Source organism: Cydia splendana, chromosome 25, assembly GCF_910591565.1.
Source record: "Cydia splendana chromosome 25, ilCydSple1.2, whole genome shotgun sequence".
NCBI classification, from domain to species: domain Eukaryota; kingdom Metazoa; phylum Arthropoda; class Insecta; order Lepidoptera; family Tortricidae; genus Cydia; species Cydia splendana.
Window position 1 is genome coordinate 847427 of NC_085984.1, and position 13232 is coordinate 860658.

At 38.1% G+C, this 13232-nt stretch overlaps 1 protein-coding gene and 1 long non-coding RNA gene across 2 annotated transcripts in view; one reads left to right on the top strand and one right to left on the bottom strand.

Moving 5' to 3' along the window:
- The window catches only part of LOC134802717 (uncharacterized), an 83650-nt gene that overhangs the window by 1087 nt on the left and 69331 nt on the right, over positions 1 to 13232 (bottom strand). The window contains exons 18-19 of the mRNA XM_063775362.1: positions 616 to 695; positions 287 to 402 (exon numbers count right to left, since the gene is read on the bottom strand). Coding sequence (XP_063631432.1) covers positions 287 to 402; positions 616 to 695 — 196 coding nt within the window. The remainder of the gene's footprint in view (positions 1 to 286; positions 403 to 615; positions 696 to 13232) is intronic.
- Positions 1427 to 10931, top strand: LOC134802883 (uncharacterized). The gene is made up of 3 exons (XR_010145886.1): positions 1427 to 1550; positions 5286 to 5476; positions 9190 to 10931. It is a non-coding gene; the product is annotated as an uncharacterized LOC134802883 (long non-coding RNA).

Sequence of the window (13232 nt, forward strand, 5' to 3'; positions counted from 1 at the left end):
CACAGGATGATTGGGTAGTAAAATAAGAAAAAGAATAATTTATTGAGAAAACCTTATTGCTAATGTTACATTATGCGTGAACTTTTACATTTTACGTACATTGTTGCGTACTTGCGCCTGATCTAGGAATATAATCCTGTATCTCAGGCAAAGAGAGAATACACAAATTTTAAGAACAATAAACAATAAAACAAATTAAAATCATGAACATAGAGACATAGAGAGAAATGGCCAATCGAAATGTCATACTTATAGGATAGAAAACGGGAATGCTAGTGGTACTCACGTGCAGGCTGCGTGCGCGGGACTTGGGTCGCGGCGCGTGCAGCAGGTCGGCGCGCTCCTGCGCGTGCGACGACGCTTCAGATGAGGAGGACTCCGTCGCCATGTGGTTCGTGTAGCCTGCCACATCACACATTATTAGGCGACAACTTTAACTTCTTCACACTAGCAGTGAATTTGAATTTATAACGCTTAGTTACTAACTCAACTTTTTGAATGCCACGCCTATCATGCGCGGCGCGTCATGTGACCATGACGCGCACCTTATTGGAATGCATTCAGGTTGATATTGGGATATAGCCCGTTTTTTGTAAGTGGATAAGTTTTACTCACCATAGAGATTGTGGTGCGAGCCCGCGGTGTTGGCGCGCGACGCCACTGTGTTCAGCGTCCCGGAGTGGTGCAGACCCAATCTGTACACAACAAACCATGTGAGACAACAATTCAAGTTCTGTAGGGAAAACAGGTTGAAGGGGCCAAAGGGAACAGCGCCACCAGTAGACCTAGATGGGCAAAAAAGTTGGTACCTAGGTTATAAATGAGTCGCTTAACTTCAAATCCGGGTAAATCCATCGGGAGCCACTAATGTACAACCAAATAATGCTCAACCCAAGAATGTACAGCCCAATAATTGGCGTCCATGGTGGACGCGTATTATTGGGCTGTACATTCCTGGGTTGAGCATTCTCGGTCCGCGCAAGATTGGTCCGGGGCGATAATACGAAGCCACTCTTTTCACAGGGCAATAATGTACGACCCCATAATTCGCGTCCACTAATTTGAGTCCCTTGGCTTTCAATTATTGGGCTGCGCATTATTGGTACAGGTCGAGAAAGTCCGACCCAATAATGTACGACCCAATAATTGGAAGCCAAAAACCAGAGACATTCTTTTTTTTAAGGGAGCTGTCAAAATTAGTAGGGACGTTCTGACATTAGCTCTTGACAATTTAAAAATAATCGGTTGTTTGTTTATTGGAGAAGTGGCAGCCTCATGGGCCTTTGCCAAAATACAGTAATAGATCACAAGTAAAATATTTCATAATACAAAGTATTATTGCATGATGTACGGTGATAGGCCTTCACGATGCACTGGAGGATAGCTGGAGCAATCGGTTTTTTCTAGTGCCATCTTTCAGTGACATTGACAGTATTGACACTTGTTGGTTTACAAATACAATAAATGAATTCTAATAAAAGAAACAGTAGACTCAGTAGAGGTACGAGGTACTGGAAAAATATTAATTAATGGAGAAGCCGAAGTTGGAGGTAAGTGCCGCAATTCAACAACTTAAGCTAAAAAAATCTTCGTGTCCGCATGGTATTCCCTCGTACGTATGGACTGTACAGCATGGTGCTGGCGGAGCCGCTATGGCACATATTTAACCTCTGTCTCGAGCTAGAAGTATTCCCAGAAATTTGGAAAATTACTTGAGTGATGACCAGTACTGGAGGGTGGATCAGGAGATAAGGCAAGAGGGTTTCGACCGACACAAAGTTTGTACCCCACACTTAATTTTTTTTAGACTGCATGAGAAACAGACAGCAGTAAGTATGTAGATTATGAAGGGCATAGATTGAAACCAGCAGTGACATGGCAGTTTGTTCAAAAGAATATCTTGGTTATATTTGACAACCGGTCTGGCCTAGTGGGTGCCTAGCCTAGTGACCCTGCCTGTGAAGCTGATGGTTCTGGGTTCAAATCCTGGTTAGGGAATTTATTTGTTTGATGAGACAGATATTTGTATATTGAATAATTATATTGTTGTCTGGGTGCCCACAACACAAGCCTTCTTGAGCTTACCGTGGGACTTAGTCAATTTGTGTAAAAATGTCCCCATATATTTATTTATATTGAGATTGACTGAGAAAACAAGGTGTATGCTACAAGGTGCAGGTTTCTGCAAAACATATCGGTGAGTCCATTAAGACAGCTGTTTATCAGAAAAACTGAGACTGGGTCACTGATCAATGGATCAAACACCATCAAAAACTACTACTTAAGAGCAAAAAAATTGTGTTTATAGGTTCAGCAAAACTACAAAAGGATACATACCTATGTTGGTGGATCCTCTTAGTTAGTTAGTTATACTGGGCATTTTCCGCAAGTCGACAACCATTGGCCTATTTTGTGTGAAAACGAGGTAGCACTACTCTATAGTTCGTTTTTTTTTAGCATTAGAAAATATAGGGTAAACAATCTTGATGTGTCCTTTAATTGAAAAACACAGTCTAAAAATAAGTTACGGCAAATATGTAACAATTATGAATCTAATATGTTCATTTATATTCGTCTGCTTTCTTACCGTTCGTCAACTGTTTCTGCATAAAATAGTTGTGATCACCCATATATCATCTAAACACTTGACTTGTTACAATTCGCTCCTTAAAAAGCGCATATTTAATCTACCGGTACCTAAAGTATCACCTGCATTTGCTAAACGTTTCGGGGACTACATAAAGGCAGCAACTTACAACGCCATTCTCAAGCACTGTGATTTAATAGATAGCACTGCAAATGAGGCCAAAAACACTACCTATAAGCTACTTCAATCACTGAGTTACACAGAGACAGAAGCTATTTTGCAAAGTGTCACTTCACTGTAATTTTTACCTTAGACTATGTTAATTGTTAATTTTTAGTTTTAAGTATTAAATGTAAGTTTTAATGTTATTATGTGATATTATATTAATAGTATGACCTGCACACGATAACGAAACTCTGTTATGCAAGTGTAATTGGTTCCCCGCGATACAGGTGTAACCTAGTGCGGGGGCCCCTGGTAACTATGTTTGTAACAGTTTTTAGAAATAAATTATTCTTATTCTTATAAGTAATAGTTATTGATTTTTAAAAAGCGTTCAACTAAAAGACATGTCAAGATTGCTTACCTTCTTCCAAGTTCTTTCTAATGCTAAAAAAACGAACTATAGCCACCCCAGCTCCTCCATGACACCTAGCAGTGTCTTCAGGTTGCTAACTGCCTCCTTCAATGTGCACGGAGTCCCTAGGTATTGGTTCCTGTATACTTCTACCTTCTACCTACAGTGTAGGAGAATATGCTTTACTGTTTCTTGTTCTTCCATGCACACTCTGCACATGGGGCTGTCTGTTTTACCCATATTATGTAGGTGTTTGATTAGTGCAGCGGTCGGCAACAAGCGGCCCGCGAACCTCTCACTTGCGGCCCGCGAGCCTTTCACTAGCGGCCCGCGAACCTCTCACTTGCACCCCGCAAGCCTCCTAGGCTTTGTATGTAATATTGACAAACGACAATGTCTGATAAAGTCATAAATATTAACAGAGTGCGGCCCGCATCAACTTCGGTAACTACTATTTGGTCCTTGGCTGCTAAAAGGTTGCCGACCGCTGGATTAGTCTGTTATGTCCTGTGATTAATCCTACTATTTTGCGTAGTTGGTGTCTGGGTGTTTTTAGTAATATTTTGGTGTAAGCTTGTAGTTTTGTTCTTTGGTCTGCCTACAGGTGTTCATTTTAGTCCAGTACTTATTGTGAAGCTGTTTGTGATGTTGGTCTAGCTGGTTTCTGAACGTTTCCTGGCCAGTTCATCCGCTGCATCGTTTCCTCTTGATCCACTATGCCCCTTTATCCATTATACTGTTACTTTGTTGCCTTCTTTGCTCACTTCAGTGAGGCCTCGATGACATTCAAGTATGAGTTCCGATGTAAGTTTGTAGCTACCTAGTGCTTGCAGTACTGATTTACTGTCTGACAGTATTAGTATATTTTCTTGTTTTACTTCTCGTCTTTTTATCGCATTGCAAGCTTCTATTATTCCTACACATTCAGCTTGGAATACCGTATTGTGTTCCCAGTGTAACCCAGGGGTTTTGAGATGTAAAGTCTATTTCAATAGAACTTGCTAACTATGTAAACAAACAAAGTAACTTTGTTTTAGCACTGTTTCTCTTTGAATTTTCACACCACCTCATCAAATACCATTGAAACCATACACATATACACTATTGAAACGGTCCGTTCCATAAAATACATAAATATATAACTGTATCTTGGACATTTAATTAAAAGTTTAAAATGGGTTCATAAGTTAGGTTATTAGGACCTGAAGGAATGACGGTTTTGTTTCTTTTAAATTCTACAATTGTCTATGATGGGTAGTGTTGTGACTAAAGTTTGTGGTATAAACCCGCTACACACTACCCAACCCACGCTCCGTACCTACCGCCGCGGTTATAAAATACATCAATACATCATTCTTAAGTACTATAATTTGTCTTCTGATCGTGATTAAACAAAGTAAAAATAAGTAACTACTTGTTTTTTACTTTTGGTATTTTATTATTCGATATGGTTTGACATTAGTAAAGTAGTAAGTAGGAGTCTTGCCCATTACTAGTAAATTCATCATTCAGAGACAATTTCAATATGGCGGTTTGTTTACATAGTTAGCAAGTTCTATTGAAATAGACTTTATATGTTCAGGTCCTCCGAGAAGACACCACATCCGGTCCCTTCATTTGTTTTTGAGCCATTTGTGGATATTCTGAAGTTTGTTTGGTATAGTCCTTATTAAATATATATTAATAACGGGTCACTCACGTATTTTAAGTCGAAAAACGCTCGACATGTTTCACTCCGTACCGAGGAGTGTCATCAGGAGCTTGCGTTTACGGTGACGGACCGGCGCAGACTGCGGGCCGCAGCTCTCCGCGCCCGATAACTCGGCGCAGGCGCCGGTGGCGGCAAGGGGGGCGAGAAACTACCCTCATTTATGGCATTATTGTCAAATACGTGAGTGACCCGTTTTTAATATATTTAATATGTCTGTGTCTCGCGGAAGTTTTGTTATTAAAATTGGTATAGTCCTTGTACAAAAAGAAACATAAAACATGAAAGAACACACATCATTAGTACAAAGGCGAACTTATCATGTAATTCATGTATGCGGCACCTCGATATAATACATTCGGTAAAGACACACTGAAAGAAAACGAACTTAAAGATGTTCTTCTGTTCTGCAGGAAAACAAGAAGATTCGAGGAGAATGATGTGGCACTTAATGCCGCCGGGACAGTAACCTAGCTGCAGCTCCAACTCTAGGGATTGGGCTGAATGAACGCAACACGTGATCGACAGCCCACCTGCTTCCTGCCGAGCGTCCCTACACTACCTCTACATGGATGCCTCGCTTATTCTGCTCTACAAAACTTCTGTAAGTAGAGAATGTACAAGTGCAAGAGTTGAAGGATTGAAAGAGCTTGTCGTCTTACCTGACAGTCTTCCACACATTTACCTTAATTAATTTAAATGATTTTAATAATTATAGTCCTTTTTAGGGTTCCGTACCTCAAAAGGAAAAAACGGAACCCTTATAGGATCACTCGTGCGTCTGTCCGTCTGTCACAGCCGATTTTCTCCGGAACTACTGGACCAATCAAGTTGAAATTTGGTACACATATGTAAGTTTGTGACCCAAATATGGGCATGTAACGTAAACAAATTAATTTTAAACATGGGGGCCACATTTGGGGGGTAAATGAAAAAATAAAAAAAATATTTTCAAACTATATCATGTTACATATCAAATGAAAGAGCTTATTGTAAGGCTCTCAAATATATTTTTTTTATAATTTTCTAATAAACAGTTTAGAAGTTATTTAAGAAAATAGACAAAAAAATATCATTCCCCCCCCCCCCCCCTTATCTCCGAAACTACTAGGTCTAAAATTTTGAAAAAAATACATAAAATAGGTCTATACCTATAGATGTCAGGAAAACCTATTAGAAATGTACAGTCAAGCGTGAGTCGGACTTAATTACAGTTTTAGATCCGACCCCTACGGATTTTTTAAAGATATTTCACTCACATATTTAATTACACAAACGGGTCTACCGCGATATAATTTCATTGTTTTTTTACCTTTAATTCCGACGTTTCAGCTGAGTTGCACCAGCTGTGGTCACGGAAAGACTGACGTCCCAACAAAGCCACAAACGCCAACCAAACGCGCGTCCAAACTCGGTAGACCCGTTTGTGTAATTAAATATGTGTACAAAACGCGAGAGTTTAAAGTGTTAGATTTCACTCACGTTTCACATAAAAAATACATTGTTAACAGTGCCGGATTAACCAATAAGCAAAACAAGCACGTGCTTAGGGCACCACGTTCAGGGGGGGCACCAAAATGCCAGGTTGAAAAAGGTGAACAAATTTTAAAATTAGGGACAGACACATCGTTTTTACCACACGATTTTTTTTTAGCTGTCCAAAAGCTAATTTGCAAAAATAATGGCGCGTATTTCTTTGGGAAACAATCGGCAGCAGTAGAAGAGGTGTGACTACATGCATAGATTCGATTTCAACCCACTCTTTTGCGGTTCGGCGTTAGGTCTTATGCGAGGCCTTCTGCCTTACGGCAAAGTTGATCTTCTGCCTTAAGTAATTACACTTGGGCGTGGATCCAAATCCAAGCTTTCCTCTTTCGCAGCTGGGCCTACTGCCTTGCTCACACTTCGCCAATTCAATTCACTTGGTCAATTCCAAGCTCTCCTTTCTTGGAATTGTTCCCAGTTCTACAGATTTCTTTTACAGAATTCCATGTCTACAGATTTCCATTTCTACACATTCCTAAGTGTACAGATTCCCAATTTTACAGATTTCTATGTGTACATAATTCCAACTCTACAGATTTCTATGTCTACATATTCCCAATTCTACAGATTTTCATGTCAACACATTCTTTATTATACAGATTTCCATGTCTACATATTCCCAATTCTACAGATTTTCATGTCAACACATTCTTTATTATACAGATTTCCATGTCTACACATTCCTAAAACTACAGACTTTCATGTTTACAGATTCCTAATCACATTTCAACTAATTTCCTATTTTATTATAAATTATTTTATATAACCGCTTATTTAGATCGTTGTCTAAGTACTCACATCACAAGCCTTTATGAGCTTACCGTGGGGCTTAGTCAATTTGTGTAAGAATACCCTATAATATTTATTTATATTTATATAAATACTTTTTAATTTAACCCAATGTTTTTATTCGGTACAGTCAGCAAAGAAAGTGGTCTGCCACTTATCGACTCTATTGGTCAAGTAATAGAGTCGAAAAGTGATAGACCACTTTCTTGGCTGACCGTACAATCGAGTTCATTAATACATGTATGAGCAATGCCGAGGTTTCAAAAATATCTTTACACTTTTATGACATTGACAATAAGGTGCAAAAGTTTACATACTTTGCATTTTGCTGCTCATATATTTATGAACTCGACTGTACCTAGGTGCTAATCATGAAAAATCTGTTGAGGAGGGTAGGGAATCTGTAGTATTGCGTATAATGAATCAGTCGTATTAGGAATCTGTAGTATTGGGAAGCTATAGAATTGGGAATCTGTAGTGTCGGGAAGCTATAGAATTGGGAATCTGTAGTGTTGGGAAGCTATAGAATTGGGAATCTGTAGTGTTGGGAAGCTATAGAATTGGGAATCTGTAGTGTTGGGAAGCTATAGAATTGCGAATATGTAGCATTGGGAATCTGTAGCATTGGGAATCTGTAGATTTGGAATTCTGTAGTATTGGGAATCTGTTGACATGTTCATAATTCCTTTCTGATATTTTATGCATGAAAACAACCTCGCTGAGAGCCTTAAATATCGAGCCCTATGCGAAGCTAGGCTGATAGAAAACTGTCCCATCCTTTCTCTGTATGAAATCCTGGATTCGGGCCTGGTTCGGACTAAAAGTAAAATTGCGTTTTTTATATCGAAAAATTTTCGCGCTCGCTTCGCTCGCCTTTTCAATAACTTTCTAAGGTATGACAAAGGTGACATTCGGGTGACGACTGCAGCAACATTACTCTGTTGCAACGTTACTGCTGCAGTACTGTCAACTTCCGTGATAAAATGATGTGACTGATTTCCATACTAAAAGTAAAAATGTACAACTGTCTATCATATTGCGTTTTTATATCGAAAAATTTTCACGCTCGCTTCGCTCGCGTTTCAATCACTTTCTTAGATATGATAAAGGTGACATTCGGGTGGCGACTGCAGCAGTATTTGGTACTCTGTTGCAACATTACTGCTACGGCACTGTCAATTTTCGTGATAAAATGATGTGACTGATTTCCATTCTCAGCTGTAATGCGGCATTGAACTTCTCTCAATTTACCAAAAAAATCAATGTAATCTTGATGACCCTAGGGAGAGGGGGCACCATGGTCTAGAAATGCTTAAAGCATCAAAATATCTTAATCCGGCACTGATTGTTAAAAATTGTGTAATATACATATATATGGAACGCGAGCCCGACTCGCACTTGGCGGGTTTTTTTTTTCAGATTACCTCAATTACCTCTAGTATACTACTTTTGAGGTTAGAACAACCCACCAAAACATTTAATGTAAAGTGTTGCCAAGACTAGTTGCATAAAGCTTTTACACTAAAAAGTTATCAGATCCCGTAGTAGGTACCAAGACTTTTACTCTGTCATTCCTAACTTTATAAGCTCTAACAGTATAAAGTCAACATCTTGGTCAAACAGTACGGCTTGGCCGTTTCGTTGGTGTCATACTCATATGGACAATCCCGTAATGACACTTTCAGAATTTGAAAGACCTTTATTGCTACTTTGTACAACAAGTCCACTGAGGGAGTGTTTGTAAAAACGACATATCAGTTTATATAAACTACGATAATACAAGGTCATATAAGCAGGCATAATTTTAAAACATTTAACATTTAGATTTTCATAAAAGTTACGTACCTATTTCTAGCGCCATCTATGTATGTAGGGCCTATATAAAATAAGCCAGGAAAGTTATGAAAGTGAATTAAAGTTTATGTTGCACTGATAAAATAATTTTAAACAAATATTCTAAATATAATTATTCTCAAATTTCAGGAGCTGATACAAGCAGCCAGAATGAGTCTCTGCTGAGTCGCCGGCGCCGGACGTGCGTCGCGCGCCTCGGGCGTCTGACGTCTTCGTGTCAGTCGCCAATTGCAGGAGAAGATACGAATAGTTAGGTATAAAAGCTACTTTAGTCAACCTCGCCTCAGTACTGTTTGTATTGACTGAAATACAAGTAGCATATATGAGACGTTCGGACGTATCCGTGAAAATACGAAGGTAAAGGAAATTGCACTACATTTTTAGAACCTATTCACCTGTCAGTAAAATATTGAAAAGGAATGTTCATGAGTTTTATAATTTTCTTTCCTCCAACAGCTTCACATGGAGCAAATGTAAACCTTTTATGTTAATAATATCAGTAATGTCAAGGTACAACGCTCTTTAGATCATATTGCCATTCCTTTTACTCGAGCGGCCTGTGGGTTAACTATACGAAGCGAGCCTACAATGCATTAAAAGTGCAGTATAACAATGCATTCAGAATGCTGTTGGGCTTACCTCGTAGATGTAGTGCATCTGGCATGTTTTGCGAAGCTAGAAGTTTTCTGGCAATCATGCGCAAGAAAATAGTATCTCTGCTAGGTCGAGTTAGAAGCAGTCCCAAACATACATGTTCGAAAAGTAGAACTCCCTTAGATCGTGTTTCAATTTATCGCCTCTCGTTGGCAATTAAGGTGGTTCGCTTTCCATACAAAAAACAATTAAGTACCTAATAGTGTGTAATTACTTAATATAACGCAATTGTTTTTAGTATGGAAAGCGAACCACCTTAACTATTCGCACAACGTTTTGTAGTTGCAGTAAGTACTTACATATGGCCGGTAAAATTTTCGAAATAGGTATGTATTTACGTACAGTGCTAATTGCCGCACATAGAATAATTAAAGTTTGATCAATCGGAATATGTTCATAAGTCACTTATTACATTTCGATTTATAAGTCTGTATTTTCCAGCTTTAGATGTGCATGACTGCATATGCACATCTAAAGCTGAAAAATGCTTTCATGAATACGTTTATAATTATGGCTAAATTATGTTAATAGGGACAAATGTATCATTTTCAACCAAAGGGTACTTATTATCTGTTGTCAATAAGGCGCTATTTCCATAAAGCTTCAATTTGAAATCAGCCTCGTCGACAACCGACAATGTTAACCTTTTGGTTGAAAACGTCACAAATTATGGCGATAGAGAATACAATGTTCTGTTGCCAGAGTGCAGCACTAGTAAAACCCGTAAACGAGTGAATTGCAAAAAAGTGTAGGTAACACAATGGAATATTCACAAAAATATGCAAGAATGTAACACAAAATGAAGAAAATGTATGTGTTTTTTTTTGTGTTACGTCACACAAAGGAAGCCAAAATCGACGCCGCAATATTTTTCACGACGTGTAGAATAAAAGTGGCGTCGAATTCAGGAATCCGCAAATACCATACCGATAGCCAAGTAATTTATCTATAGAACAATGTTAAAACAGTAGTACAAACGGTTAGCTTTGCAAACTTTTAGTAGATTGGTTTGGTTTTGGTAGATCTCTCGGTTTGGCATGCTTGATGCTCTTCACATCACCACAGACGGAGGTCGACAGTTCGAATCTGTCTTGTTCAACCAATTGATGGAGGCACATGCACGCATACGAACCACATATTACACTACCATCCTGGAGCTAATTGGATTATTTGCATTTACTATTATAGTATATACCTATGCCTTATTTTTACGCCTAAGACCCTATAAGCTTTTAACAAAAACCATTATTTATTTTATACCTACGGGCGGTTTAGCTCCCGTACCTACCTCTATTATACCTAGCCACGTGCTAAAGCAACAATGTCCTTTAAATTCGTATCCTGTATCGTGATAGTATTAAGATTCAACTCGTCTACATTGAGGTGGTCGATCGTCCTAAATACATTACCAAAACATGTTAACTCGTATGAGCTGTTACATAGATTTGAACCTTAATACTATCATGATAATTTTTGATTAATATTTTTAAATAATTTGTTAAGCATATTTCCACTTGCAAATATAATTTGCAGCATTCTAATATTATGCTATGGTAAACATATAACATGTTATATATTCGCGATTCATGTCAACAGCCCTATTGACAGGCCCCCTCCAGCAGCAGCGGGCGCAGCTCGGCCACCCGCGCCCGCCCCCGCCCCGCAGTAATAGTTATTTGTTTTACAAGGAGGCAAAGTTGTTGTTCAATCGCTCGTGCTAATATTGATACCCGAGCAAGCGAAAGATTCCAAAATTGAACCAATAGCGTAGCGAGTGGTTAAAAAAATGGAATCTTGAGCGTTGCGCCCTTTCAAAGCGCGAGGGTTAAACAAAATTTGCCCCCGAGTGAAACACAAAATTTTTCACCACACCAACCCGAAGCAAATATTAAATGTAAAATATCAAACAAAATCAAATCCAAATTAATGTTACCTATTAAATATTTATCATCCAAAATCATCATAAAAGTCAATTCTACCAGCAAACATAAGAAAACAACTCAAAATTTGCATTTGATTACTTTGCCTCACATGTGAATAAAATGCAACTTTGCTATCAGTTTTTGAAGTGCAAAGTAAGCCTTTCCAAGTAGGTGTGGTGAAATAGTTATTTGTTTTACAAGGGGGCAAAGTTGTTGTTTAACCGCTCGTGCTAATATTCTGCCCTCCTAAGCTAAAAGGCAGTTTTTCGACATTTTGCCAAAATTGACTTTTTGTGATATTCGTAATGTAGAGATCGAGATGCATCGACCACTTTGGCCCGTTTTCCGATAAGTGGCTTAGTTTTCGAGAAAAATATCGTAAAAAGACCGTATTTGCACTAATTTTCTAAGCGTTCATAGTCTAAAAAGCGACTATTTGACAAAGCCAGGCTAAAACAACGTATATGCAGCTATACGTTTTTTTACGCTCTAGTTTGCATAAAATCTTATCCACCATGTCTAGCCTAAAATAACGTATAAGCCAAAAACTAGGCTAAAAATACGTAAAAGACGCTATACGTGCTTTAAGATTAGGATCTTTAGCAAAATTTTAGATCTAATACTAGTCTAAAAAATCGTATAGTATTTTTTTTTGTTTAAATGTCTCATACGTCATTTAAGCCTAGTATCACTTAACTTTTTTACGTCACCATAATAGTCTTTAGAAACGTATAAATGTTATACGTTCTTCTTATTTTGTATGGACGTCGTATTAAACGCAAATAAACTTTTATAATGGTTGAAAGTGCGTCTAACTAGTCTATAACGCAGTATATGCTCCAACCTTCGTCATGCTCCCCGCGCGCCGAAAGACACCCTTATGCGAAGTAAAAACCGTCAGCCGCAAGCGCAGGCTTGTGGCTGCCGGTATGCGAGCGGAGGTGGCATTTTGCGCGCGAAATATTGACCGAACGCCAAAGTAAGAAAAATACTTTATTATTGCATTACCATCATATGTTATCAATAATATGTAGTGTTTACAATCAGTACCTTCGAGTATTATCATTTTTATCAAGGTATATACTTTAAAATTGCCTCGCAAATACTTACGCTCGACAGCAAATACGTCTTTCTAGCGTAGTTTGTGATGATGAAATTGTTCATACGTACTTTTCTACAGCAAACGTTGTTTAAGTTTTATTTTTTCATTCGACGGTTTGACTGCTTTTATTTCAATAAAATCAAATTTATATTAGAGCTAATTGTATCGGGTTTAATTCCCTATAAGTCAAGTAGGTATTTGACATTACGAAGAGTTTAAATCTTATTGAAAAATGTTTTAAAGCGAAATTTAATGAGAATTCTTATGTACAGAATAACATTTTCTGCCTAAGTATTTAGATAACCAGGACAAAGGACCATGGGCATCTTTGTATGGAACCTGGGTCCATCCAAAAACCAACTAAGAGTTATATATATATTAGGCCATTAAATACCCAAGTGGGTTTTATAAAAAAACAATATGTATCTTAAAATAAGTTGGTATGTTTGTGTATTAGGTAATAGTTGTATGGTAAAATAGTAAAAGCTATGAGT